This window comes from Chrysemys picta, chromosome 17, assembly GCF_011386835.1.
Source record: "Chrysemys picta bellii isolate R12L10 chromosome 17, ASM1138683v2, whole genome shotgun sequence".
Classification (NCBI taxonomy): Eukaryota; Metazoa; Chordata; order Testudines; family Emydidae; genus Chrysemys; species Chrysemys picta.
Window position 1 is genome coordinate 991,307 of NC_088807.1, and position 26,915 is coordinate 1,018,221.

Consider the following 26,915-nt stretch of genomic DNA (forward strand, 5'->3'; position numbering starts at 1 on the left):
CGGGCGCTGCCCAGACCCCAACTGAGATCAGGGCCCCGTTGCGCCAGGAGCTGCCCAGATAGAACAAGAGACAGTCCCTGCCCCAAAGAGCTCCCAGTCTGAACAGACAACGGGGAAACTGCCCTGCGGCCAGACACAGCCAAGAAGCCAAGCAGCACCCCAGGGTGGGTGTTTGCTCCAGGCTGGGGAGGGAGGGTGGCCCAGGCGATGAGATCCAGGACCAGCTCTGCAGGGCTTGGAGCAGTCCCGAGAGGGGCCTGGGATGGTCCCACATCTCCAGGGACGGGCTTTGCCACGAGTCCCGGGGCCTCTCCTTGGAGCTCCGGGAGCTGCTGCGGCTCCGGCTGCGCTGTCTCCTGGCACTTTGGGGGGGCGAACCCAAGCTCCCCGCCTGCCCTCGGGAAACGGGGAGCAGCTGGGGATGGGAGGCCCTGAAGAAGGAAGCTCCCAGCCCCTGGCAGGCTCAGCCCTCCTGCAGGGCGGGAAGAAACGGGGCAAAGCACCCGGCGAGGACTCTGGAGAATTCCCCACAATCATCCGAGCGGGCGGAGACGGGCTCTGGCCTGTCTGTGCGGCACCGGGGACCCTCCGAGCTGCCTCCACACGGCCCAGCCCCATCGAAAGCCTTAGGGACGGAATCGCTGGGCCCCACGCCTGCCAGCGTCGCGTCGTTCCCGCAGCCACAGCTTCCGGGCCAGCCGGGACCACAATCGCCCAGGCTGGGCCACCGTACCCGGCCCAGAGACAAACCAACCGGGCCAGCTCGTACCCAGCGCCTGCCACTGGGCTCGCCAGGCGCCGGACAGAGGGTGGGCTTCTGACCCCATTGACCAGCTGGGCAAACGGAGCGACCCTGGTCAGCTGGTGCCTGGTCAGAGCTGACTCCCAGCCAGCGCCGGTCCACTGGGCCCCGCATCCAGCCAGTGCAGGCCCTGAACCGAGGGACACAAGCCTCACTAGCTACTTGTTCAGGGCGTAATTCCTGCAAATGAGGCCAAACCGCCTCTCCTGGCAGGCGATTCCGGGGTTCGGGCGCCCATGAGGCGGGCAGTGAACTCGGCGGGAACGAGCGGGGAAGACGACCGATGCCCAGGCCGAGGCGGGTGCAATTAACCCAGTGCCTCGTTACTCGTTACAAACCCACCCCGCAAAGGCGGCAATAGCCGGCGGGCGAGGATAAATATCCTGACGATGTCACTGCAATTCAAGGGTGGCAGATTAGCTGGAGGGGCCCCCGGCCGGCAGAGACGTGGGGTGACAGCTGCCGACCCAGCCCGCCGCACGGAGGGGAGAGGAGCACTTCACTGGCTCTGTTGTGGGCTTCAGTTCACCCTCTCCCCAAACTAGTGCCCACCGGAGCCCAGGGCCTTTCGTCTCCCCAGCATCCCACACACGCAGGAACCGGCTCCCGGATCCACGCGGGCGTCTCTACGCCCATCACCGCAGCCTCTGGGCGCCTCCCAGCCCCTAAGGGACGTCTCCTCCCTGCGCCCGTGCGGCACTGCTCTGCCCATTGCCCGAGGGGGGGGGCACTGAAGCCTGGAGAGACCCGGGCCCAGGGGGGTTTGGCACATGACCCCCACTGATTTCCAGGGGCTCTGGCCCCAAACCCCTCAGGGAGCTGGGCCCACGGGGCTTGTGGGAGCCTGTGGGGGATTGGAGTCCCAGCCCTGGTGTGTGTGTGGGGCAGCGGCTGAGCGGCAGGGGGGGAATCCCGCAGAAGCAGCCCCCGGCCGGGGAAGCTGGGCCCCGGCTGGAGTGGACGGCCCGGTGGCTCGGGCTGGGAAGGGGACCGCGCCAGGCGCTGCGCAAGGCCTACTTGTCTCTGAGCGCCGCCATCTCCTCCTGGGCGCGCTCGCTGTAGGGGCTGCCCTGGCGCACCAGGCTCTCCCCGGCCCGCAGGGCCAGCGTCGTCTTCGGCACGCTCAGCTCCATGGTGGTTATGAAATCCTTGTGCTTCTTGATGGCCTTCTCCGCCGCCTCCATCGTGGTGGGCAGCTCCGCGTGGGCCAGGGTGGACGCCTGGGGGGGAGCGGGAGGGTCGGGGTTAACACTCAGCCCTTGGGCAGCCTGCAAACCTCCCCCCAACCTCGCACTCCCCCCACCGGCCCCCTGTGGTGGGGGGAAACTGAGGCACGGAGGGGGAAGCCACGTGCCTGGGGTCGCACAGCAGGTCAGGGGCTAAAGCTGGGAAGAGAACCCAGGAGTCCTGGTTCCCAGCCCCCTGGTCTAACCACTAGTCCCCACCCACTCCGCAAGCCAGGGATAGAAAATCCCTCCCCCTCTTTCCTTCTCTGCCGGCCCCACTCCCAGGCAGCTGCGCTCGGAGGCGCCTGGCAGCCGTCGCTCTGCGTCGGCGTCAGTTGCCTGCAGGCTGCGCCAAATGCCAGTTCCCACGTTGCCAGGCTGAGCAGAGGAGCAGAGCCGCTCCCCCCGGGCTCGGGCCTGGCTCCAAGCCTGTGGGCCTTGGGTCAAGCCCCTTGTGCTGGGCCCCGCAAGGGGGCCCGAGACGGGGAACCCCCAGAGACCAGCGTGAATCCCCGAGCCTCGATCCCGGCTGCAGCGCCGCCCCGGAAAAGCCTCTCCCTCTCCGCAGGGATCCCTCTGGCCTCTTGCAGCCAGCTCCGCTGGAACCCGCCCTGCAGACTTCCTCCCAGGAACCATCTGCCCGGCTACCAACTGCTCCTGACCGGCTCAGCTAGGCCTCCCCTTCCCCCCGGCTCCTGGGGGGGGGGCGGCTGACGGCCGGGGGGTGCAGAACGCACAAAGCACTTACGCAGCCCCCCGGCCGTCAGTGGGACTTGCTCGCAGGTTCAGAGTTGAGCACCTGTTTCAGGGGAGTCAGGAGACCTGGGTTCCGTGCTCAGCTCCGCCACTGACCTGCTGGCTGACCCTGGGCAAGTCCTTTCCCTCTCTGGGCCTCAGTTTCCCCTCCCACTCCTGGCCTGTTTAGACGGGGAGCTCTTTAGGACAATGCATGTTTCTCATTCTGCCTGGGCAGCGCCCGGCGCGATGGGGCCCTGATCTCGGTTGTAGCCTCTAGGTGCTCCCATAATGCACACCAAACTCGCACGTGCTTTCCTGAACCGGGTCCTCACGGCTGGCCCTGACTCCCCAGACCCTGGGCTGCCCGTTGCTGCTCTGACAATGTTGAGCCCCCAGATTAGCCATTCCTCCCCCGGAGCCCGGGCTCCATTTCCTGCTGTCCTGGCTACGCTGGGCTGGGCGGAAGGTCCTGCGGCAGGGAAGGGGGGCGGGGGGGAACAGGGCTCCCCACCACGCTCTGATTTCATGCACTAAGTGGCCGATTTGATGATCCGTGTCCCAGCTCAACAACAGTCTGACAAATCATCCGCTCGCACCCAGCTACTGTGGCTTCCGGCCTCTCAGTGGCGTCGGCGCGAGTGATTGGGCTTTAGAGCCCATCTGGGAACCCGGGAAGCGAATCATCCATCCCAGATGCCAAGCACCAATGGATCACGAGTGAACAGCAACGAATTAGCAATTCATCTTTAGGAATAACGAGCACTTAGATAAGTATTGTTCTCTATGTAATGCCATTTGCTAGCTAATGGTATTTGTTAAGTATTAATTACTCATTGGTATTTGATAATTTGCTAGTAAATTTATTGCTAATTACCAAACGCTAAGGAATAGTGAGCAATATCTAGCATATACCAATTAATAATTATCAAATGGCAACAATTATTAGCAGTTAATAATGTCAAAATGCAACAATGATCAAATACTATTTAATTATTAGCAATGAATACTTAGATACCAAATAGTCTGCAAAGATCAATAAATTAACAATTAATATTTAGAAATAGCCAAGTACCAAAAATCAGTGATTAGCAATTCATTCTTAACAGATACTAAGAGTTAGCAAAGACAATACATGAGAACTGATCTGTAGTAATAACGAGCCAATCAGATATCAATGAATAATTAGCAAATACTTAGTAAAGCTCAATAAGTAACTTCGCTAACGGCAATAACTGCTAATTAATTCTTAGCCAATGGCAATTAATACGTAACAAATCATTACCAAATATTAATGACCTTGCGGGATTAGCAATAATTGGCCAATCACCTCAATTAATAACAAGCCGTTGATACTTAACAAATGCCATTCATCGCTCACAGATATAACTAGAAAGTCGTGCTCGGCACTCGCAATGCATTAGCCATAACTCTGCAGTGCCCCCGGTGACCCTGCCGAGCCGGCCGCGTGCGAGGAGCGGCCCCGCCCGTTACCTGGTTGCGGAGACAGGCCTCGGCCTGCTGCACGTCCCTCAGGAAAAGGTGGAAGATGTGCGCCTGGACCAGCGCCTCCCGCCGGCTCTCCCACATCTGCAGCAGCTTGTTCCAGCCCACGTCCAGTTTCTGCAGCCACTGCTGGAGCGAGAGGCAGGGCACGTCGGCTTCCTCCAGGGCCAGCAGGTCGCTGGCCGCCTGGATCTTGGTGTAGTCCTCCTCGTAGCGGTCAATTTCCTCCTTGAGGGCCGCGTGCTGGCTCAGCAGCCGCTCTGCCCCCACCAGGTTGCTGGGCAGCTCTTCCGAGGCCACGGCCGCCTGAGTCTTCACCAGCCAGGTCAGGAAGTTGTCCAGGTCCTGGATGAACTGCTGCAGCCGGCTGGCCACGGAGAGCGAGTCCTCACAGCCCTGCAGGGTCCTCTTCAAGGCCTCCCACTCCTCGCTGATCTCCTCGAAGTGCAGCAGGACGGTCAGCGCCTGGGCCGGGTGGGCGGTGGCCAAGGCTTCGCCCTCCTGCTGCAGCTCGAGGAGCTTGGGCTCCAGCACCACCAGGGCCGCCTCCATGGTGGAGAGCTTGCGCTGCAAGGCCAGGACGCCACCCAGGTCGCCGCTGCTGTACTGGCTGGCCTCCACGGCGCGGCGCTTCTCCCGGATCTGCGCCTTGATCTCGGTGCACTCCAGGAGGTAGTTCTGGATCGTCAGGACGGAGCCGAGATGGTCCTTCCTCTGCTCCACCAGCTCCACCACCCGGTTCCACCTGGGCTCGCCAGACACAGAGAGAAGCCCATCAGCGGCTCGGGCACAGCCACAGGCCCTTCCCCGAAAGCCAGAGACACTCGGCTCGCCTTCCAAACAAACCCGCCAGAGCCAAGGCCAGTTCTTCCCCGGCCGCTGGGGAGAAAAGCTGGGAAAGGCTAAAACACCAGGCGGCAAACGAAACCCAACAGGAATTCATCTAAAAACAATACAGCCCATGATACGCAAGCCAATCTGCTGACTCCGTCCAGCCTGACCCACTGGCTTTGCTTGCTGGGGGCTGGCAGAGATGCAGGCCCGGCGGGCGGGACCAGAGCCCCTCGGAGAAGGCAAAGCTCTCGCCTGTGACCTGGGAGACCCAGGGGATTAGCTAATCCACCTCCCGAGAGAGGAGCTGTGTCGCCAGGAGAAGCCCTTCCAGCTACACGGTGCTGGCCAGCCCGGGCTTCGGTCGGCGTAACCGCCTGGCTCGGGGGCGGGGGGCGAGTGAGGGTGTCACACCGATGGAAGTGTGTAGTGCAGCCCTGGCCGCTGTCGTGCGGTGCCTCAGTTTCCCAGCTGTGCCAGGGTGAGAGCACTGCCTGCCTCCCCGGAGTGCCCAGGACGATGGGCCGGTCGCCGGGTGCAGCTGAGGTGGGGCCGGAGACAGGAAGCTGGTAAGTGCAGCGTCATTGTCAAATGCCCGGCAACAGTGACCAGTACGGAGGCAATTAACAAATGCTGATAAAAACGGGCAAAAATCGACTGCTTTGGTAACCTTCCAAGAGCATTTTTCATTGAAACAGACAATTCTGGACAAAACAACGTTTTTTGTTATTATTTAAAAAAACAAAAAAAAGGCCAATTTTCATGTAAAACCCAGTTTGGGAACGAGGAATGTTTGCCCAGCTCGTCCCCGGGGTTTGATCTAGGTTTCCTGGACAGGGGGTGTGGGGTGTATGTGTGTGTGTGGGGTGGGGGGGGGGGCGTGTGTATGTGTGGGTGTGAATCTGTATGTGTGGGGGGATGCGTGTGTATGTGTGTGTGCGTGGGGTGCGTGGGTGTGTGTGCGTGTGGGGGGTGCGTGGGTGACGAACTGGGACTGTTCTTACTGTGGTCTGTGAATGCTGACAGGGGATGGTCTGCATTGGGGGATGGGAGACTGACCGAAGGAGAATACCTGAGCATGTAACGTGAGAACCCAGGAAGGGGTTGGAGGCCAGGTGACACCTTGGCCCGGGAAACTGAACAAAGGCTGTGGGAGGGGTCGCTGAAGGGAGAGTTTCAGGAGCTGGCTGGTGAGATGGCTGGGGGGCAGACGAGGTTCTGACCTCGCAAGGGGGCTGGGATGCCCTGGGACCCCAAGATGGACCTAACTGAGGGGGTCCTGTTGTCTGTGCCTGCAAGACCTGTCTTGGACTGTATTCCTGTCGTCTAAATAAACCTTCTGCTTTACTGGCTGGCTGAGAGTCATGGTGAATCGCAGGAAGCCGGGGGTGCAGGGCCTTGTCTTCCCCACCCACTCCGTGACAGCGTGTGTATGTGTGTGCATGGGGGTGTGCGTGAGGGTGTGCGTGGGGAGTGCGTGTGTATGGGTGTGCGTGGGGGTGGAGGTGTGTGTGTGGGGCGGGGTGTGTATGTGTGTGTGGAGTGGGATTGTGTGTGTGTGGGGAGGGTGCATGGGTATGGGGGTGCATGTATATGTATGTGGGGCGGTGCGTATGTATGTGGGGGGGTGCGTGTGTGTGTGTGCGGGCAGGGAGGGGCTGTGGGTGCGTGTATGTGTGTGTGGGGGGCATGTGTGGGTATGTGTGCGGGGGGCGGGGCTGTGGGGGGGTGTTCCATGTCACGGCGCGGCTCTCTCTCTCTCTAGGGCTGTGTCCCAGGTGAGGTTTCCGCGTCCCCTCTGCGGTCCCGGACTGGGGCCATTAGCTCAGACAAAGAGGGTCCGGTGTTGAGGCCCCGAGTGGACGCCCCACCCGGGCACCGCTCCAGGTGCCTCGGACAAACAGCCCGAGACGCAGCTCTGCGTTTCCCAGCGACCTCAACTTCTGTAGCCGCCACGTCCGGCGCCAGCACTAGGGGCCGCGGGCCAACGGGCCCGGGATTCTGGGTGCCCAGGGCACCATTCTCCGTGCTCGGCAATTTCTGCCAATCATCCCCCTCAAGAGGCCCAAACCACCGAGGAGCAATGGTCTCACGTTGCAGTGGGGGAGGTTTAGGTTGGATATTAGAAAAAAAATGTTCACTAGGAGGGTGGTGAAGCACTAGAATGGGTTCCCTAGGGAGGTGGTGGAGTCTCCTTCCTTAGAGGTTTTTAAGGTCAGGCTTGACAGAGCCCTGTCTGGGATGGTTTAGTTGGGGTTGGTCCTGCTTTGAGCAGGGGGTTGGACTAGATACCCCCTGAGGTCCCTTCCCACCTGGATATTCTGTGGCTCTATGATTCCGTGGCAGGCTCGGGTCCCACCCTGCTGCCCTGTGCACCAACTTCCTTTAATCCCATTGGTCATTTCCACCTGCCGCAGCACCTGCAATGGAGGGACACCGAGCGGCCCCCGCTGGGGAGCTGGCCCCGCAGACAGCCGCGTGCTGGCAGGGCCCGTGGAGCTGGGGGTCTGGCTTCGGCACGGAGCCTGGCTCGCCTGCGCTGGGGGAGCATCGGGGTCCCTTCCTGCCAGCGGAGGGCTCTGCCTTGCAACGAGACTTTGCAGAGCAGTTGAAAGGCCTCCTGGCATGGCACAGGCTCTGGCTCTGGAATGGCAGCTTGTTCCGGAGGCGCGGCCGGGGCGGCTCTTGGACAACCGAGCTCTGGAGCTCCCAGACACACAAGGTGGAGGTGCCCGGGTGCAGCACGAGATGCTGGAGCCAGGAGTGGGCAGGGGTTGCAGTGAGACCGGGCAGCAGCAGCTCCTGGGCACGTTCCAAAGCGGAACTGTGCCGTCGGCAGAGGCGCCGGTCCTGAGAGCGCAGCAGTTCTGCCAGCATTTCCTCTCGCACCTAGCGCTGCTGGCATGAACCCCAAAGCAGGCCCCACTTCTGGGGGGGAGCGGTTCCCGACGCTGCTGGGACCCAGCCGCACGGCCCCGGCGAGTCCCATGGAGAAGGAGCCGTGCCAGCCGGAGCCAGCTATGCGCCGGGGAGGAGGAGCGGCTGGGGGCGTTCAATACGCCCGCAAAGCAGCACTGTCCCCGGGCAGATGGACAGACCCCTTCTCAGCTGCCTGGGCTCGGCGGTGGATGTGGCTCTCCCAGCTCTAGGCCGGCTCCCCTGCAGACAGGTGCCCACGTCTCTGTGTCTCCACACGGGCCCTAGGCCTGCTCCTGGCTCCCACCCACTGACTCCTTGATCTCCGGGCCAGGGAACTGGGCTGGGGGTTACCCAGCGAACAGAGCGGACGAGCCAGGAGCCCATCGATCTCCAGGCACAGACAGGGCCATTATCCGTGTATTACAGACGCGGCCCTGACACACGCAGGGCACCAGACAGCCAGGAATCCAACCCAGCCCCGCCTCTGATCCTGAGGCCCCTCCTTCCGAAGCCTCCCCCCGGCCCCAGCCCCACAGGGGAGGTACCTGCCGTTCAGGTGGTCCCGACAGGACTGCACCTCGGACGCGCTGGGGTGGCCACCCTCCACCAGCTGCTGCACGGTCTCATTCACGTCCAGGATGCGCCCCATCACGCTGTTCATCTCCTGGTCCAGGCTCTCAAACCTGCCCAAGGCGCACAGGGGCTCGTGGATAGAACAGAATCGTACGGGGCATTCAGAACTCAGGCGTCCTGGCTCCCCACCCTTCCCCCCTCCTCCCAGAGCTGGGAATGGAACCCAGGCGTCCTGGCTCCCAGCCCCCTGCTCTAGCCACTAGACCCTACTCCCCTCCCAGAGTTGGGATAGAACCCAGGCGTCCTGGCTCCCAGCCCTTCCCCCCAGAGCTGGGAATGGAACCCAGGCGTCCTGGCTCCCAGCCCCCCAGAGGGGAACAGAACAGCGGGCGCCAGACCTGTGTTGCACCACTTCCACGTCCTCCAGCTCCTGTGGCACGTGCATCCCGGAGAGCCACTGCTCCTTCTCGTCCAGCCAGCCCTCGCAGGCGCGGACCTCGCCGAACATGCGGTACACGGCCAGGGCGTCCTGCAGCCACTGGTGCCGCAGCACAGCCACCTCGGCCACCTCCCCGTAGAGCTGCTCCACCTCCACGATGCGGATCTGCACGTCCACCACCTGGTGGTGCTGGGGGGCCAGCCGGGCCAGCTGGGCGCGCAGGGCCAGCACGGGCGCCCGGTGCCGCTCCAGCTCCTGCGCCACGGTGGCGTGCTTGCGGAGCAGCGCCTGGCTGGAGTACTCGTCGTGCCCGAAGTCGTCGCTGGAGGCCAGGCGGTAGGTGTCCTGCAGCCAGGCCAGCAGGTCGTCCGTCTCGGCGCTGAACTGGTAGAAGCTCAAGGCCTCCTGCAGCTTCTGCTGGTGCGTCCCCGTCACCTCCTCCAGCTTCTTCCAGCGCTGCCGCACCTCCCGCAGCTTCTCCTGCAGCCGGGCTGCGCCGGGGCCCTGGGTGGCCACCAGCTGCTCCCCCTTCTTCACGGCCTGGTGCAGCAGGGCCCGGCGCCCGCCCAGCTCCCCCAGCATCACCTTGTGCTGCCCGCTCAGCTGCAGCACGCTGCTCAGGTCCTTGCCGCACGGCTTGGAGGCCAGGATCTGCTCCTTCTCCCGCACCCAGGCCTCGGCCTCCTCCAGCTCCTGGAAGAAGGCCCACAGGTGGCGGGAGGCCTCCAGCTCCGTGCGCCGCTGGGCCGCCCGCTGGCACAGCTCCTCCAGGCACGTCTGCACGTGGGTCACCCGGTTGCGGATGATCTGGGGGTCGCAGGGCTGGTAACCTGGGGCAGGGGAGCAGGAGAGACGCTGGGCCCGGCTCTTAGCCACTGATTGCTGCTGGGGGAAAGACCTGCACTGCCAGGGTCCTGGCTCCAGCCCCCAGCTCTAATCCACCAGCCCCCACACCTCCCCCAGAGCTGGGATAGAACCCAGGAGTCCTGGCTTCCAGCCCCCCTGCTCTAACCACTAGACCCCACACCTCCCCCAGAGCTGGGATAGAACCCAGGAGTCCTGGCTCCCAGCTGTGACATTATTGATATAATCTGGGACCATTGTTGCAACCAAGGTCCTGTAGTGGCACCCAGATCTTGTATAAAGGGGGTCAAATGGGGTGTCTAGGACAAGGTTATGGTTTACTAAAACAACAAAGAGTCTGGTGGCACCTTAAAGACTAACAGATTTATTTGGGCATAAGCTTTCGTGAGTAAAAACCTCACTTCTTCGGATGCATAGAGTGAAAGTTACAGATGCAGGCATTATATACAGACACATGGAGAGCAGGGAGTTACTTCACAAGTGGCGAACCAGTGTTGACAAGGCCAATTCAATCAGGGTGGATGTAGTCCACTCCCAATAATAGATGAGGAGGTATCAATTCCAGGAGAAGAAAAGCTGCTTCTGTAGTGAGCCAGCCACTCCCAGTCCCTATTCAAGCCCAGATTAATGGTGTTGAATTTGCAAATGAATTTTAGTTCTGCTGTTTCTCTTTGAAGTCTGTTTCTGAAGTTTTTTTGTTCAATGATAGTGACTTTTAAATCTGTAATAGAATGACCAGGGAGATTGAAGTGTTCACTTACTGGCTTGTGTATGTTACCATTCCTGATGTCTGATTTGTGTCCATTTATTCTTTTGCGGAGGGACTGTCTGGTTTGGCCAATGTACATGGCAGAGGGGCATTGCTGGCACATGATGGCATATATGACATTAGTGGATGTGCAGGTGAATGAGCCCCTGATGGTGTGGCTGATGTGGTTGGGTCCTCTGATGCTGTTGCCAGAGTAGATATGGGGACAGAGTAGGCAACGAGGTTTGCTACGGGGATAGGTTCCTGGGTTGGTGTTTCTGTGGTGTGGTGTGTAGTTGCTGGTGAGTATTTGCTTCAGGTTGGGGGGTTTACTGGTTATGATTATGCTGTCTATATGTGTGTATCAGTTTTGTAGTCGAAGTTATGAATATTGGCTCTATACTGTCTGTATGGCAAACTTATGCTGTGCTTCTGGGTGACATCCCAGACAAGCTGGGGTTAGCTCTGCCTAGCCTGCTTGATGGCCCATTAAGGACCATCAGCTGCACAATGGACCCATTGAGAGAAGGTAAGTATGCCTTCAGACTCAGCAAAGTATGCAGGGACTGGCCCATGTGACCCCAGACTCCATTTTGCTGTAATTTTCCACAGTAAGAACAAAGAGGGGTTCTTACACCTGGAAAAGACTATTAAAGGCTGATGCCGCATCTCCATCTTGTCTTCAATCCTGCTTCATACCTCTGGAGGAACTTTGCTACAAGCTGAAGCTCTGAACAAAGGACTGAGGACCCATCCCAGCGGGGGATGTATTCCAGAGACTTGATTTGAACCTGCAGTTTATTTCATCACTGCTACAAGCCTGAACCAAGAACTTTGCCATTACTGTATGTAATTGATCCCATTTAACCAATTCTAACTCTCATCTCTAGCTTTTTCCTTTTATGAATAAACCTTTAGATTTTAGATTCTAAGGGATTGGCAACAGCGTGATTGACCTGGGTCTGGGGCTTGGTCCTTTGGGATCAGGAGAACCTTTTTCTTTTACTGGGGTATTGGTTTTCATAACCATTTGTCCCCATAACGAGTGGCACTGGTGGTAATACTGGGAAACTGGAGTGTCTAAGGAGATTGCTTGTGAGACTTGCGGTTAGCCAGTGGGGTGAGACTGAAGTCCTCCTAGTCTGGCTGGTTTGATTTGCCTTAGAGGTGGAAAAATCCCCAGCCTTGGGCTGTAACTACCCTGTTTGAGCAATTTGTCCTGAGTTGGCACTCTCAGTCGGGTTCTGCCAGAACCGCATTGTCACACCAGCCCCCCTGCTCTAACCACTAGCCCCCACTCCCTCCCAGAGCTGGGGAGAGAACCCAGGAGTCCTGGCTCCCAGCCCCCCCTGCTCTAACCACTAGCCCCCACTCCCTCCCAGAGCTGGGGAGAGAACCCAGGAGTCCTGGCTCCCAGCCCCCCTGCTCTAACCACTAGCCCCCACTCCCCTCCCAGTACAGCCCTCATCTGTTCTGAAAATTGTCTGCCCGACTCCAGACCTTGTTGGGAGCCGGGTGCCCATGGCTTTGCACGGGAATCTCTCCCACAGTGCCTTGTGCACTCGGTTCCCGGCCTGGCCTGTTGGCTACAGACCTGGAGAACCCAGGAGTCCTGGCTCCCAGCCCCGCCCCCCCCTCACAGCCCACCTGGGCCTGCACGTTCTCTGCAGAGGGCTAGGAGATATCTCAGCCGGCTACAGGAGCTGAGGTCTGGACCCCACTGGCGATGGGACCAGTGGCTGGGATAAGCTGCTGTTGTTCGGACCCGGGCAAAGCGCGGCCCAGTCCCGCCGACACTCGGCCCCCACCGCAGGGGTCTGGAGACCCCTCCCCAGCCCGCACTTACCCGCCAGCTCGCAGAACTTCAGGGCGGCCTGGTTGAGCGCCTGCACCCGCTCGCTCTGGGCAGCCACGTCGGCCTCCAGTAGGGCGTGCTTCTGCAGCAGGTCCTCCACCTCCAGCAGATGCTTCCCCACCTCCCTCGACAGCAGCGGGGCCTGGCGGGACGAAGGGCAGGCGAAGCCGTCACCACTGGGCTGGGATCCAGCTGCGAGCGACCCCAGGCAGGGGCTGCCTCTCTGTTACGTACAGCGCCTGGTACCACGGGGCCCCGCTCCTTGGCTCAGGCCCCGTGGCCCCTATTATAACGCCTGCAGTAAGTTACCGGCCCAGCACGATTCTCCTCTCCCAGGGGCCTGATGGGGAGACTCTGGCCGGCCAGCAGCCAGGGGCAACTCGGGCTGGCCGGTGGCCAGGGCGTCAGGCCCGTGCTTGGGCTGGTAGCCAGGGGTTTGGGCTGGGGGTCAGGCCAGCCAGTGGACTGGGACTAGTGGCGTGTGGGCTGGTGCTTGGGTTGGCTGGCACAGCTAGGGCAGGTCAGCTGGCGGGCCAGGGCTCGGGGCAGCGGGGGCGCGCGGGCCGGGGCAGCAGGGGCAGGCGGGCCGGGGCTCAGAGAGGTTCAGGCTGGGCTCTTCTGGCCGCGGGGGGCTTGGGGCTCCGGTGGGCGAGGGGAGGCGGGGGGGTTAGGGTTGCCAGGTGCCCGGTTTTCAATGGGAACGCCCGGTCGAAAAGGGATCCTGGCGGCTCCAGTTGGCACCGCTGCTACTAGTCCGGTTGGTGGCTCTGGGGCTAAGGCCGGTTCCCTGCCTGCTCTGGCTCCATGCGACGCCCGGAAGCGGCCGCCAGGTCCCTGCAGGCCCGTGGCACATGGGCAGCCAGGGTGGCTCCACGCACTGCCCCCACCCCTAGTACCGGCTCCGCAGCTCCCATGTGCCCAGGGGCTGCAGGGACCTGGCAGCCGTTTCCTGGGAGCCACGGTAATCACCGCTGGGGGGAAACTGAGGCCCAGTGAGGGTGAAGGACGTGCCCAAGGTCCCCCCGCAGGCAGTGGCAGTTCCCAGTGCTGCCGGCCCGCACTGCATTTCTGCCCCCACAGCCTCTCTCCGCCTCTCCGGACCAGGCCCCCATGTCACGACAGAGCGAAGCCCCAGGGTCCCCTGGCCCAAGCGGAGACCTGCCAAGCGGGCGCCCATGGAGCAGATGGTGCCAAACCCAGGCACAGCCGGGGAGGCCAGCTGCAGATCGCAGCCGTCCTGCTGTGGCACTGGGACAGGCACCAGCCCAAACCCGTCCCTCCCCCTTCCCCCAGGCCTCATGCACCAGTTCACACCGGAGCCTTCGCTCCCCCAGGTCGTGGGCACTGGTTTAAACCGGGCCCAGCCCCCCCAGGCCGCCAGCAGGCTACCCACCCCCCTCCCCCCGCTCCCTGCCCACCTGCATCTCCTCCATCCAGTCGATCATGTAAACCATCTCCTGGAAGATGGTCTGCAGGGCCAGGCTCTGCTCCAGGCGGGCCCGCCGGGCGCCCACCAGCTCGGTCAGCAGCCCCCACTGGCGCAAGATGCTGCCCTTCTGGGCGCTGATGCGCCGCACGTCGTAGTAACCCTCGGCCTCCAGGGCCAGCGCCAGCTCCACCACCACCTGGATGCGCTCCTCGTAGGACGAGACGTCCGCCTCGATGGCCTCGTGCTTCTTCATGGCGGCCTCCACCGCCGGCAGGTCGTAGCCGAAGTTGTCCTGGGGGCGGCGGGGCCGTGAGAGAGAACACAAGAACGGCCAGACCGGGTCAGACCAAAGGCCCATCCATCCCAGTGTCCTGTCTTCCGACAGTGGCCAATGCCAGGTGCCCCAGAGGGAGTGAACAGAGCAGGGAATCATCAAGTGATCCATCCCCTGTCGCCCATTCCCAGCCTCTGGCAAACAGAGGCCAGGGACACCGTCCCTGCCCATCCTGGCTAATAGCCATCAATGGACCTAGCCTCCGTGAATGTATCTAGTCCTTTTTGAACCCTGTTATGGCCTTGGCCTTCACAACTGTGACGGAGTGGGGGATTTTCTTGTGTTTTCCTTGTTTTTCCCGTGGTTTGCATGCAGAGGGGGTGGGACTCAGTGTCCCTGGGGATTACTGGTTTAACGAGGGAGGGGAGAGGGAGTTTGTTGTTACAGAGGACCGGAGAGGGAACTTGGGACCCCAACGATGGCCTGGAGGATGGATACCCCAGCGACTGGTGACCCAAGCAGCCGGTTCTGGCCAGTGGGAGGACAATGGGCTACAAAGAGAGGACCCCGGTGACCTAACCAGCCGGTTCCAGCCAGAGGGGCCAGAGGAGGGCTGAGAGGAGAGGAGGTCCAGGCGACCCTGTTTACCTGGAGAGAAGACAATGGACAGAGGGGGGCTTGGGGCTGGTGATCTCAGATGCCCAGCTGGGAAGCAGGGGGGCTGGGCTGGAGAGGGGGAGCAGGCAGAGCCCACCTGGATGCAGGGAGACTGGGATGTGCTGGGCTGAGGGAGGCCAGGCCTGAGGCCCTGAGAGTTTCCTGTGCTGTGTTCAACTCTCAATAACACTCCTGTGTGACGCTGGCTGAGAGTCGCTCCGGGCTAGAGAACGGGGGGGGAGGGGCATTATTCCCTTCGGGCAGTGGAGGCCCCGGGGGGTCCCGAGCAAGTGGACTCCCTGAGGGGGCCCACGGCAGAGACAGACGTGCTAAGGCTCAGAGAGGTGCGGCTCCAGGAAGTGGAGGGGCCTGACCCCAGGAGAGAGTGGACCCCCGAGAAGGCCTGTCTCACTGAAAGGGGCACCCACCACGGACCACACGGGGCCAAAAGTGGGCACGATCTGTGAGTCCGTGACGACAATATCCTCGGGCAAGGAGTTCCACAGGTTGACTGTGCATTGTGTGAAGAATTACTTCCTTTTGTTTGTTTTAAACCCGCTGCCTATTGATTTAATTGGGTGACCCTAGTTCTTGTGTTATGAGAAGAAGTAAATAACACTTCCTGATTTACTTTCTCCACACCAGTCATGATTTTATAGCCCTCAGTCATATCCCCCCTTTGTCATCTCTTTTCCAAGCTGAAAAGTCCCAGTCTGATTAATCTCTCCTCATATGGAAGCTGTTCTATGCCCCTAATCACTTTTGTTGCCCTTTTCTGAACCTTTTCCAATTGCAATAGATCTTTTTTGAGATGGGGTGACCAGATCTGCACACAGTATTCAAGATGTGGGCATACCATGGATTTATATAGAGGCAACATGATATTTTCTGTCTTATTATCTATTCCTTTCTTAATGATTCCCAACATCCTGTTTGCTTTTTTGACACCGCTGCACACTGAGTGGATGTTTTCAGAGAACTCTCCACAGTGACTCCAAGATCTCTGTCTTGAGTGGAAACAGCTCATTTAGACCCCATCATGTTGTATATAGTTGGGATTATGTTTTCCAATGTGCATCACTTTGCATTTATCAACATTGAATTTCATCTGCCATTTGGTTGCCCAGTCACCCAGTTTTGTGAGATGCTTTTGTAGCTCTTCGCAGTCTGCCTGGGACTGAACTATCTTGTGTAGTTTTGTATCATCTGCAGATTTTTCCACCTCACTGTTTACCCCTTTTTCCAGATCATTGATGAATATGTTGAATAGGACTGGGCCCAGTACAGACCCCTGGGGGACACCAGTTACCTCGCTCCATTCTGAAAACTGACCATTTATTTCTACCCTTTGTTTCCTGTCTTTTAACCAGTTATCAGTCCATGAGAGAACCTTCCCTCTTATCCCATGAGGGGCCAGCAGAGGCATGAGAGAGGGGCTGGGCCGCTGTGTGTGTGTGTGTGCATGAGAGAGGGGCTAACCACTAGCCCCACTCGCCTCCCAGAGCCAGGAGAGAACCCAGGAGTCCTGGCTCCCAGCCCCCCCTGCTCTAACTACTAGACCCCACTCCTGCTCCACACAGGCCTAGCACTGCCCGTGGGGCAGTAAGGTCAGGGCTGCTTTGTGTCCCGTTTGTCTCCGGGGCCATTGGGTTCGGCTGGACGGATGAGGATCTGATGAGGTTCAACAAGGACAAGTGCCGAGTCCTGCACTTAGGACGGAAGAATCCCATGCACTGATACAGACTAGGGACCGAGTGGCTAAGCAGCAGTTCTGCAGAAAAGGACCTAGGGGTTACAGTGGACAAGAAGCTGGATATGAGTCAACAGTGTGCCCTTGTTGCCAAGAAGGTTAACGGCATTTTGGGCTGTATAAGTAGGGGCATTGCTAGCAGATCGAGGGACGTGATCGTTCCCCTCTATTCGACATTGGTGAGGCCTCATCTGGAGTACTGTGTCCAGTTTTGAGCCCCACACTACAAGAAGGATGTGGAAAAATTGGAAAGAGTCCAGCGGAGGGCAACAAAAATGATCAGGGATCTGGAGCACATGACTTATGAGGAGAGGCTGAGGGAACTGGGATTGTTTAGTCTGCAGAAGAGAAGAGTGAGGGGGGATTTGATAGCTGCTTTCAACTACCTGAAAGGGGGTTCCAAAGACGATGGAGCTCGGCTGTTCTCAGTGGTGGCAGATGACAGAACAAGGAGCAATGGTCTCAAGTTGCAGTGGGGGAGGTCTAGGTTGGATATTAGGAAACACTATTTCACTAGGAGGGTGGTGAAGCACTGGAATGCGTTACCTAGGGAGGTGGTGGAATCTCCTTCCTTAGAGGTTTTTAAGGCCCGGCTTGACAAAGCCCTGGCAGGGATGATTTAGTTGGGGTTGGTCCTGCTTTGAGCAGGGGGTTGGACTAGAGGACGTCCTGAGGTCCCTTCCAACCCTGATAGTCTATGATTCTCGGATTGCCTGTGGGCCCCGGGGGGCTGTGTGGGAGGCTGAGGCGGAGCCGTGTGGGGGCCCTGGGGGGCTGGCTGGGGCCCCGGGGGGCTGTGTGGGAGGCTGGGGAGCAGCCGCGTGGGGCCCCGGGGGGCTGGGTGGGAGGCTGGGGCGGAGCCACGTGGGGCCCCGGGGGGCCGAGGGAGAGGCTGGGAGGGGCCCTGGGGGGCTGTGTGGGAGACTGGGGAGGAGCCGCGTGGGGCCTTGGGGGGCTGGGTGGGGGGCTGGGGAGGAGCCGCGTGGGGCCTTGGGGGGCTGGGTGGGGGGCTGGGGAGCAGCCGCGCGGGACCTCACCTGCGCCACCAGCCGCTGGTTCTCGCCGAGCCAGGCCTCCCGCATGCCGGCCTTGTGGTCAAAGCGCTGGGCCAGCAGCTCCAGCTTCTCCTGCCGGATGAGCTCGTTGCGCAGCGACACCTCCCGCTCGTGCTCCACCTTCTCCAGCCGGGCCCAGGCCTGGGGGCAGTGTGGGGCTCAGAGGGGCTGGGGGGGCAGCGCTCCCTCGGGGGGCAGCCGGGGCCGGGTTCTTCGCGCTCTGGGGGCCTGGGCTGGCCCAGGGGGCGGCTCGTGGGCACCGTCCTGCCCAGACCTCGCGAGGGGCCCCGCTCCCACGGGACAGGCCCGTCGCCACTGGCAACGGACCCACAGGCCCCAAAGTCCCAGTGGACGCAGACAGGGCCTGGTGCAGGGCACCAGTGGGGGACAGACCACAGGGGGGTGGGTCTGTTTGAACCCCCTGACCGCTCTGCATGGCCCCATCCCCCCAGGGCTCCCCCGTCCCCCCCAGGGCTCCCCTGCACGGCCCCGGCCCCCCACAGCTCCTCCCCCCAGGGTCCCCCCTCAGCTCCCTGACCCGCGGCTGCACCTTGTTGATGTCCGCGATGCCCCGGCCCTCGCTGGGCACGTAGAGTTTGCGGCCCTGGGCCCGCAGTTTGCTCTGGATGCTGAACAGCAGGACCTCCAGGTTCCCCTTCTCCTGGAACCTGCCGAGGGAACCGGGCCAGGCATTACGCCCCCCCCGGCCATGGTCCCCCCCCGCCATCGCTCCCCCCACCCACAGCTCGTCACAGCCAGGCCCCCGCCACCCTGGCCACGGCTGCACCCTTCCTCCCCGCGAGGGCGCTGAGTGGGACGGGCTCTTCCCGGGGCCTGCTCTGCCCAGGGGGATTCCTGAAGGGGGACGGGGGCACCTCGTGCCCGGACGCCCCAGGAAACTCTCAGCCCAAGGACTCCTGCAGCCGGCTGGGGGTGGAGACTCCACTTCCAAACCCATGTCCACACCACAGCTCCAGGTTGGCTGCACCGGTTAGAATCTGGGGGGAACCACCCGCCTGTGCAGCGCCCCCCCCCGCCCGGCTCCCACGCCATCGCCCCGCGCGTCGCGGGCAGCTGCTCACTTGACCGGCTTCTCCAGGGTGCAGAAGGTGGTGAAGGCCTGGAGCTGCTGCTGCACCCCGGCCAGGGAGTTGGCGAACTTCTGGTTGCTGATGATGCCGACGGTGCGCTCGATCCACGCCAGCAGCTCGGCTGCCAGCAGCTCGTACCGCTCCATGAGCTTCTCGATCTCCACCGCCTGGTCCAGCACCTGTGGGGAGGCGGGGCGAGGTCATCGCAGGAGTAAACGGGCCCAGCAGTGGGCCCCGGGGAGCCCCGTCTGCTGGGGACGCCGTCTCTGCGTCCCGGTGCGGCCAGGCGAGGCAGGGCGGGACGGTCACTCGGCTCTCCTGGGCTAACGGTGCTTTACCTAGCCACGTCCCGCTGCACCACTTTCATCGCACCAGCAGAGCCCCAGGCGTGATCTAGTCTAGTCTAGGTCGGTTCTCCCACCCCCTTCACCGGAGCGGCTGGGCCCTGGTACCGCCTCTGCCTGCCGGTGGTAACCCTGGGTCTGGGTCTGTGCAGCGCCTGGCACAGCGGGGCCCTGGCTATGGCTGGGGTGCAACAGCAACACGAATTATAACAAAGCAAACGAGATCAGGACCCTGTCGCGCCAGGCGCTGCCCAGACCCCAGCTGAGATCAGGGCCCCGTCGCACCGGGCGCTGCCCAGACCCCGGCCAAGATCAGGCCCCGTCGCACCGGGCGCTGCCCAGACCCTGGCTGAGATCAGGGCCCCCCGTTGTGCCAGGCGCTGCCCAGACCCCAGCCGAGATCAGGGCCCCATCGCACCGGGCGCTGCCCAGACCCCAGCCGAGATCAGGCCCCGTCGTGCCGGGCGCTGCCCAGACCCCAGCCGAGATCAGGGCCCCATCGCACCGGGCGCTGCCCAGACCCCAGCCGAGATCAGGGCCCCGTCGCGCCGGGCGCTGCACAGACACAGAGTGCCTCAACGAACTCACAGACAAGACAGGCGGGGGGGGGGCGGTATTTCCCAATGCACACGGTCCCGCTTTCCCTTCCCTTGTGCATGGCTGAAGCTCCCTGTGAAAACCCACCAGGCCCCTCCACCCTCCTTGGAATCTCTCCGCCTTTCGCCCCCGGCTGCGGTGCCTATGAAACAGGACGACGCGTCTGAGTCTGCAGAGACCCTGGTGCTGGGAGCCCCCTCTTGGATCTGACCCCCCCCACCTCCAATCTGCCCTGATGTGAGCGACGGAGCGATGCTGCCTGGGTCTGCAGAGAGCCTGCGCCCGTCGCTGGGGGGGGGGAGCTGCCCTGAGTGTGAGCGACGCTGCCTGGGTCTGCAGGGAGCCTGCGCCCGTCGCTGGGGGGGGGGAGCTGCCCTGAGTGTGAGCGACGCTGCCTGGGTCTGCAGAGACCCTGCGCCCGTCGCTGGCGGGGGGGAGCTGCCCTGAGTGTGAGCGACGCTGCCTGGGTCTGCAGAGAGCCTGCGCCCGTCGCTGGGGGGGGGGAGCTGCCCTGAGTGTGAGCGACGCTGCCTGGGTCTGCAGGGAGCCTGCGCCCGTCGCTGGGGGGGGGGAACTGCCCTGAGTGTGAGCGACGCTGCCTGGGTCTGCAGGGAGCCTGCGCCCGTCGCTGGGGGGGGGGGGGGAGCTGCTCTGAGTGTGAGCGACGCTGCCTGGGTCTGCAGGGAGCCTGCGCCCGTCGCTGGGGGGGGGGAGCTGCTCTGAGTGTGAGCGATGCTGCCTGGGTCTGCAGGGAGCCTGCGCCCGTCGCTGGGGGGGGGGAGCTGCCCTGAGTGTGAGCGACGCTGCCTGGGTCTGCAGAGAGCCTGCGCCCGTCGCTGGGGGGGGGAGCTGCCCTGAGTGTGAGCGACGCTGCCTGGGTCTGCAGAGAGCCTGCGCCCGTCGCTGGGGGGGGGGAGCTGCTCTGAGTGTGAGCAACACTGCCTGGGTCTGCAGGGAGCCTGCGCCCGTCGCTGGGGGGGGGGAGCTGCTCTGAGTGTGAGCGACGCTGCCTGGGTCTGCAGGGAGCCTGCGCCCGTCGCTGGGGGGGGGAGCTGCCCTGAGTGTGAGCGACCCTGCCTGGGTCTGCAGAGAGCCTGCGCCCGTCGCTGGGGGGGGGGGAGCTGCCCTGAGTGTGAGCGACGCTGCCTGGGTCTGCAGGGAGCCTGCGCCCGTCGCTGGGGGGGGGGGGGGAGCTGCTCTGAACATGGCTGGCAGATCTGGGAGCAGACCCAGTCTCCCGCAGGACAGCCCGTTGCCCATGCTGCCGCTCTGGCAGTGGCCGCTGTACGGAGGTATCCGCTGGCCGTCCGAGACTAGAACACCAGGTGCTGGCTTCCCCTGGCAGTTCAGACAGCCTGGGCGCGGTGTGGTGCCCCCCCCCCAGCGTCTCTCCGTAGCCTCGCGGTCCTTTGCCGCGGCAGCCCTGTGCCGGGGCAGCTGGAGCCTGGGGCTGCTGCAGAGGAACGGCTCAGATGGGCGTAGAAGAGCAGCGGGCAGGACCCAGCTGTCAGCAGCGATCTCGTCAGCAAGGCACCCAGGGGGCGGGGGGGAGACCAGCGAGTGCTGCTCCCAGGCGCCCGGCCATGGCCACGGGCACCACCCCGAGAGCGCCCCCTGCTGCCCACCGAGAACCGAAGGAGCTGTGCCCGCCGGGCTTTGCTGGGCCAGACAACACCCTGCCTGCCAGCCACTAGAAGCTCTTCCGGGCTCAGCTCGCACCGTTATACCCTCGCCAGGTAATAAATTAAACCACCAGCAGGGGGCTCCAGACACAATTCAACCCAGCCCCCTGCACGGTCATTTGCACTAGTGCCACATGCAGGGGGGGCCTCTCTGAGTCGGCCGCATTTCACACTTGCTTTGCACTAGTGTAAATGGCCGCACGAGGGGAGCTGGGCCCATTACCGGCACCGGCAGTTCCTGGGTAGGCTCGGGGTCAAACCAAAGTAACTCAGCGGAAGGGAGCGTGGGGCAGATGGAGGCACAGGAAACATAAACCCCGTGTCTACAGGCTCCAGGGGTCATGTGACTACAGCACAGCTCAGCTGCCAGACGTCGGTCCCATAAAACATACGCCCTCACCCACCTTCTCTCTTTTAAACACCAGCAGGTTTCCAGCTCACAGTCGGGAAGAAAAGCTCAAAAAGTGACCTGAGTGTGAGCAAACCGTCCCCTCCATCTCAACGTGCTGTTAACTCCCAGCCCCACTGCTCCGGGACACAGCGGGGCCCCGATCTCGGGTCTGCCCGGCACCCGGCACAAGAGGGGGTCCCAATCTCAGCTGTCTCCTTACCCTCTACCACGATACGACGCAGCAGTGCGCCAGGAGCTGCACACGCCTGTACCCCCGTGCCAAACCGAGGGCGTTACTGCAGATTAGGGACTGGCCCTTGTTAACATCCGACGAGGAATCGCGGTCACCCTGCAAACAGGTCGGCGCACTCTGCGGTCCCCAGCAGGTAACCGGCGAGACCAGCGCCCCCCGGCAGCCACCCCCAAGGCACCCACCTTCCCAATCCTCTTCCCCTCCACTGCGAGGGCCTTCATTTTGGAGAAGTAGTGGTAGAAAGAGACAACATAGGTGATGATGGACTTCTCGTCCGGGTTCTCCATGTTCACGTCTGCCAGGGGAGAGAACGGCACCGCTCAGCAGAGACGTCAGATCCGCCGGCCAAGCGCCCGATATCAGCGCGAGTGACTTCGCTGGCACCTGTTCCTGCAGCTCCGAGCACCTCGCCACCTGGACTGTATTTACCCCCCCAGGCTAGTCTCCCTGGGTCACAGGTGGGGAACCGAGGCCCCAGGAGGCCACGTTATTATTATTAGGTGTATTACGGGCGCACCCAGGTGTCCCAGCCATGCACCCGGTCCCCATCGTGCTAGGTGCTGTACAAACACAGCCCCTTCCCCAGACAGCCCCCAATCTGGATGTAAGACAAGTGACAAGAGGCCGACGGGGGAGCACAGGGCATGACCCGATACCAGCCAGCATGGAGAGCGGGGCTCTCAGCCACCCGGCACCAGCTGCTGTAGGGCTCAGAGTGTGACCAGACCCTGAGCAGAGGGGAAGGGACTTGGCCAGTCACTCAGATGGTCTCCGACCCCCCACTGCTGTTCCACCCCAGAGGTGGCTGCACCGTGAGACATGGAGTTACCTTCCGGGTCCAGCAGCTTGGTCAGGCCCAGCTGCTGCTCGGCCAAGTTGAAGGCCTGCTGCAGGTTGTACATAGCGTTGGACTTGGTGAGTTTGCTGAAGTCGACGATCTCTGGCCTGGGAATTCAACACGACACCTGACAGACCTTCGGTGGGACGGGCCCCCTGGCTTAGAGCCATTTCTCCTGACCCACCCCCCCAACCACCAGCCCCCACTCCCCTCCCAGAGCTGGGGAGAGAACCCAGGAGTCCTGGCTCGCCCCCCCCCCCGCTCTAACCACTAGACCCCACTCCCCTCCCAGAGCCGGGGAGAGAACCGAGTCCTGGCTCCAAGCCCCCCTGCTCTAACCACTAGACCCCACTCCCTTTCCAGAGCCAGAGATAGAACCCAGGAGTCCTGGCTCCTAGCCCCCCCTGCTCTAGCCACTAGTCCCCACTCCCCTCCCAGAGCCAGGGAGAGAACCCAGGAGTCCTGGCTCCCAGCCACCCCGCTCTAACCACCAGACCCCACTCCCCTCCCAGAGCTGGGATAGAACCCAGGAGTCCTGGCTCCCAGCCCCCCTGCTCTAACCACCAGACCCCACTCCCCAAGCCGGGAACTCTCCATTCCGTTGCCCTGATCACAGACTACCAGGGTTGGAAGGGACCTCAGGAGGTATCTAGTCCAACCCCCTGCTCAAAGCAGGATGTATTCCAGAAACTCAGACCCCAGCTGGGAAGCTGCCAGCGCATCAGAAACAACCCAAAAGACCTTGAAATCCCAACCCCGTGGGGGGCGGGGGCGAGCGACCAGCCCCCGCTGGAGCACTGAGCCCAGCCCCCCCGCCACCCAGCAGGAGGCAGCCGCCCGCACACCTGTGCCGGTGGATCAGGGCGTTGAAGGCCAGCCCGTCTCTCCAGCTGGTGGTGAAGTTCTGGATATTCACTTCCGGGTACCTGGAGGGGGGTCGGAAAGGAGGGGCAGGGAAAGAGTCAATACAACCAGACGCAGACCACCCGGCCCACCCCGGCTCTGCTCGGGGGATCAGACTCGCAGCAACCTTGGGACAGCCTGGGCCGATCAGAGCCACCCTCCATCTAGCCCGGGATCCCGGCACCGGCTGCGCCGGGGGGATACGGCCCGGGATCCCGGCACCGGCTGCGCCGGGGGGATGCGGCCCGGGATCCCGGCACCGGCTGCGCCGGGGGGATGCGGCCCGGGATCCCGGCACCGGCTGCGCCGGGGGGATGCGGCCCAGGATCCCGGCACCGGCTGGGACTGTGCCGGCCCAGGGGGGACAGTGGAGTCTGCTGAGGCCCTTCCCTGGCTCGGTTACAGCCCGTGTGGAGGCTGATTCAGGTTTAGGAGCTGAGCCCTGTTCCAGACCCAGAACCGGCCCCAAACCCGAAATCCAGCCATCCGCCCGGGGCTAAACTCACGCCTTGGTCCAAGCAACCCAGCTGTGCGCCCGGAGAATGCCTGCCCCTATGCATGCCAGTCCCTACGCCCGCCCGGTCCCTACGCCCGCCCAGAGAACACCCGGTCCCTACACCTGCCCGGTCCCTACGCCTGCCCAGAGAACACCCGGTTCCTACGCCCGCCCGGTCCCTACGCCCGCCCAGAGAACACCCGGTCCCTACGCCCGCCAGGTCCCTACGCCCACCAGGTCCCTACGCCCGCCCAGTCCCTACGCCCGCCTGGTCCCTACGCCCGCCCGGTCCCTACGCGCGCTGATCTAGGGAGCAGCAGGCAGAGCCCACCCTGCCAGGGAGCAAAGCGAGGCCCGAGGCGCAGCTCAGGGCCGGCTCCCTGGGCCGCGCCAGGCGGGCAGTGAGGAGTCACAGCCCTGGGCATGTCACGTGCCCCCGGAGGGACGCCCCCTGCAAAGGCCAACTGGGAGCTATGGGGGCACCGGGCAGCTGCAGAGCCCCCCTCACCCTGCCGTCTTCATCTGGCACCAGAGCAGCAGCGCGTCCTTGGCCGAGCGCGTCTCCCTGTTGTCTTCCGTCTCGATTTTAATCACCTGGATCTGGGCGAGGGGGGAGGATGACTGACACACGTGCCATGGAAACACTCAGCCCTCCCCCGCCGGACACTGGGTTCCACTGGCCACTCCCCTCCCCCTGCTCCTGCTGGGGCATCCCCCTAAGACGGCACCTGGGGAGAACAGAGAGAGCTGCATCCCCTCTGCCCCCGCGCCCGGCCTGGGGGGGGGGGACCCTGCGTGGGGTCAGTGGGTGTAGCTGGCCCTATGCCACCTGCCTGGCTGGGTGGCGGCGGTGCTCTGCGATCGATATGGGGATCACTTCGCCGTTGGGATGCAGCCACCTCTGGGGGGGACGGCGGCGGCTGTGTAACTGGAAGGCAGGGAGAGGCAGAGCGGAGCCCCCTGCCCTGGGGCTGGGCCGTCCCTGGGGATCTGTCACCACCCCATGGCACCAGGCACTGCCCTTATGCTCCTGAACCGCGGCTCCCAGCACCGCTGGCAGGGCAGAGTGCCCCCGATTGACCCCCCAGCCCGCTCCCTGCAGCACAGCGCCCCCCAGCGCCATCCTGGGGCAGCCCCACCCCCCGGAGCACCTGCTTTCCCCCGAGCGGCCGCCCGCCCGGGCGCTGGCCTCGCCGGCCCCTCGCACCTGGAACCGCAGGATGATGGTCCAGATGAGCCCCAGCGTCAGGCGGTGGTTGCCGTCCACGATGTCGTGCGAGCCGACGTTCTCCAGGTGCACGCGCTGCTCCTTCAGGAACTGCAGGGCCTTGTCCACGTTCTCCAGCGAGTGGATCCGCATGCGCCCGCGCGTCGGCTTGGGCTGGGGGCGACGGGGCGGGGCCTGAGCACCGCGCCTCCAGCTCCCCCGTCCCGGGTGCCACGCAGGCTCCCCGCCCGGCCAGGGGAGAGCTCTCGGCTAATGGGGACAGAACCATCCCAGATCCCCTTTACAGAACTACCCCCCAACCCCACCCTCTGCTGCTGGCTCTGTCTGCGCCGGCTGGGGACACCGCGCCAGCCTCCTGCCACCCCGGCTGTGCCCTGCACCGGCTGCAGCGGGCAGAGTGTGCATCCCGCCACGGCACCTAGCACAAACTCTGACAGGGCGGCCCCCAGGGGTCCCAGGCCCCCAGGAGTCCCCGTAGCGCCGGGCCGGCCGAGGCGTTCTCACCAGCTGCTCCCCGGACAGCACCTCCAGCAGCTTGGTCAGCATGTAGCCGTCGCGGAGGTCGGTGTAGAGGTCGCTGATGCGGCAGGACACCCGGGCCAGGTGCGAGTTCACCCACTTGGTGAAGGTTTTCTTCTGCACGGCCTCACGCTCATCTGCCGGGTAAAGAGATCGGTCACTGCCCTGCCCACGCCCAGCCTCTGGAGATGGCTAGTCACGTGTGCAAGGCCCCCCACGGCACCCCCTGCTCTAACCAACACAATCCACTCCCCTCCCAGAGCCAGGAGAGAACCCAGGAGTCCTGGCTCCCAGCCCCCTGCTCTAACCACTAGCCCCCACTCCCCTCCCAGAGCCAGGAGAGAACCCAGGAGTCCAGGCTCCCGCCCGCCGCGGACGTACCGGCGAGGGCTTTGATGCGGGAGCACTCGAACAGCTTGGCGGTGGCCGTGGTGTCGTCCCAGGCCTGGTTGTCCGTGTTCTCCCAGCGGGTGTTGTTGTTCTGCGGCTGGACCTCCATGTTCTCCAGCTCGGCTGCTCCGCTGGCCATCGGGGAGCGTTAACGTCTACCGGAAACGACAGCAAGTGACAGGCTCTGGGCCGGGGTTCCCGGAGACCCTGCTCCAGCCGGCAGCCCAGGAACCTCCAGTTGGATCGGGGCCTGTCTGCTGTTTTCTAAGCAGCGTGAACAGCACCAAGCACTTTCCAGCAACCAGAGCACGACAGTTACTGGTGCATGTACCGTGTTACACGCTCAACGTTCCTGCACGCCCCCCCCCCCGCCCGGAACGGGTCTCACACGCCATCCGATCACTCATTGTGCAACTGACAACGCACCAAGTGTGTGCACGAGGGATCGGCACGGGGGAAACCTGACGCACGATTCACTGCCAACGTGCAGTCCGTGTATGCCCTGCCTGTGCACGCCAGT

At 62.8% G+C, this 26,915-nt stretch overlaps 1 protein-coding gene across 1 annotated transcript in view; it reads right to left on the reverse strand.

The window, feature by feature from the left end:
* SPTBN4 (spectrin beta, non-erythrocytic 4) overlaps positions 1 to 26,915 on the reverse strand; it is a 71,844-nt gene that overhangs the window by 35,414 nt on the left and 9,515 nt on the right. Inside the window, exons 2-17 of the mRNA XM_065571630.1 lie at positions 26,387 to 26,550; positions 25,991 to 26,142; positions 25,466 to 25,639; positions 24,767 to 24,858; positions 23,705 to 23,785; positions 22,851 to 22,966; positions 22,204 to 22,316; positions 18,746 to 18,933; positions 18,214 to 18,331; positions 17,646 to 17,804; positions 13,917 to 14,219; positions 12,490 to 12,640; positions 8,991 to 9,861; positions 8,565 to 8,702; positions 4,258 to 5,014; positions 1,820 to 2,022 (exon numbers count right to left, since the gene is read on the reverse strand). Coding sequence (XP_065427702.1) covers positions 1,820 to 2,022; positions 4,258 to 5,014; positions 8,565 to 8,702; positions 8,991 to 9,861; positions 12,490 to 12,640; positions 13,917 to 14,219; positions 17,646 to 17,804; positions 18,214 to 18,331; positions 18,746 to 18,933; positions 22,204 to 22,316; positions 22,851 to 22,966; positions 23,705 to 23,785; positions 24,767 to 24,858; positions 25,466 to 25,639; positions 25,991 to 26,142; positions 26,387 to 26,534 — 3,764 coding nt within the window. The 5' untranslated portion in view covers positions 26,535 to 26,550. The remainder of the gene's footprint in view (positions 1 to 1,819; positions 2,023 to 4,257; positions 5,015 to 8,564; positions 8,703 to 8,990; positions 9,862 to 12,489; positions 12,641 to 13,916; positions 14,220 to 17,645; positions 17,805 to 18,213; positions 18,332 to 18,745; positions 18,934 to 22,203; positions 22,317 to 22,850; positions 22,967 to 23,704; positions 23,786 to 24,766; positions 24,859 to 25,465; positions 25,640 to 25,990; positions 26,143 to 26,386; positions 26,551 to 26,915) is intronic.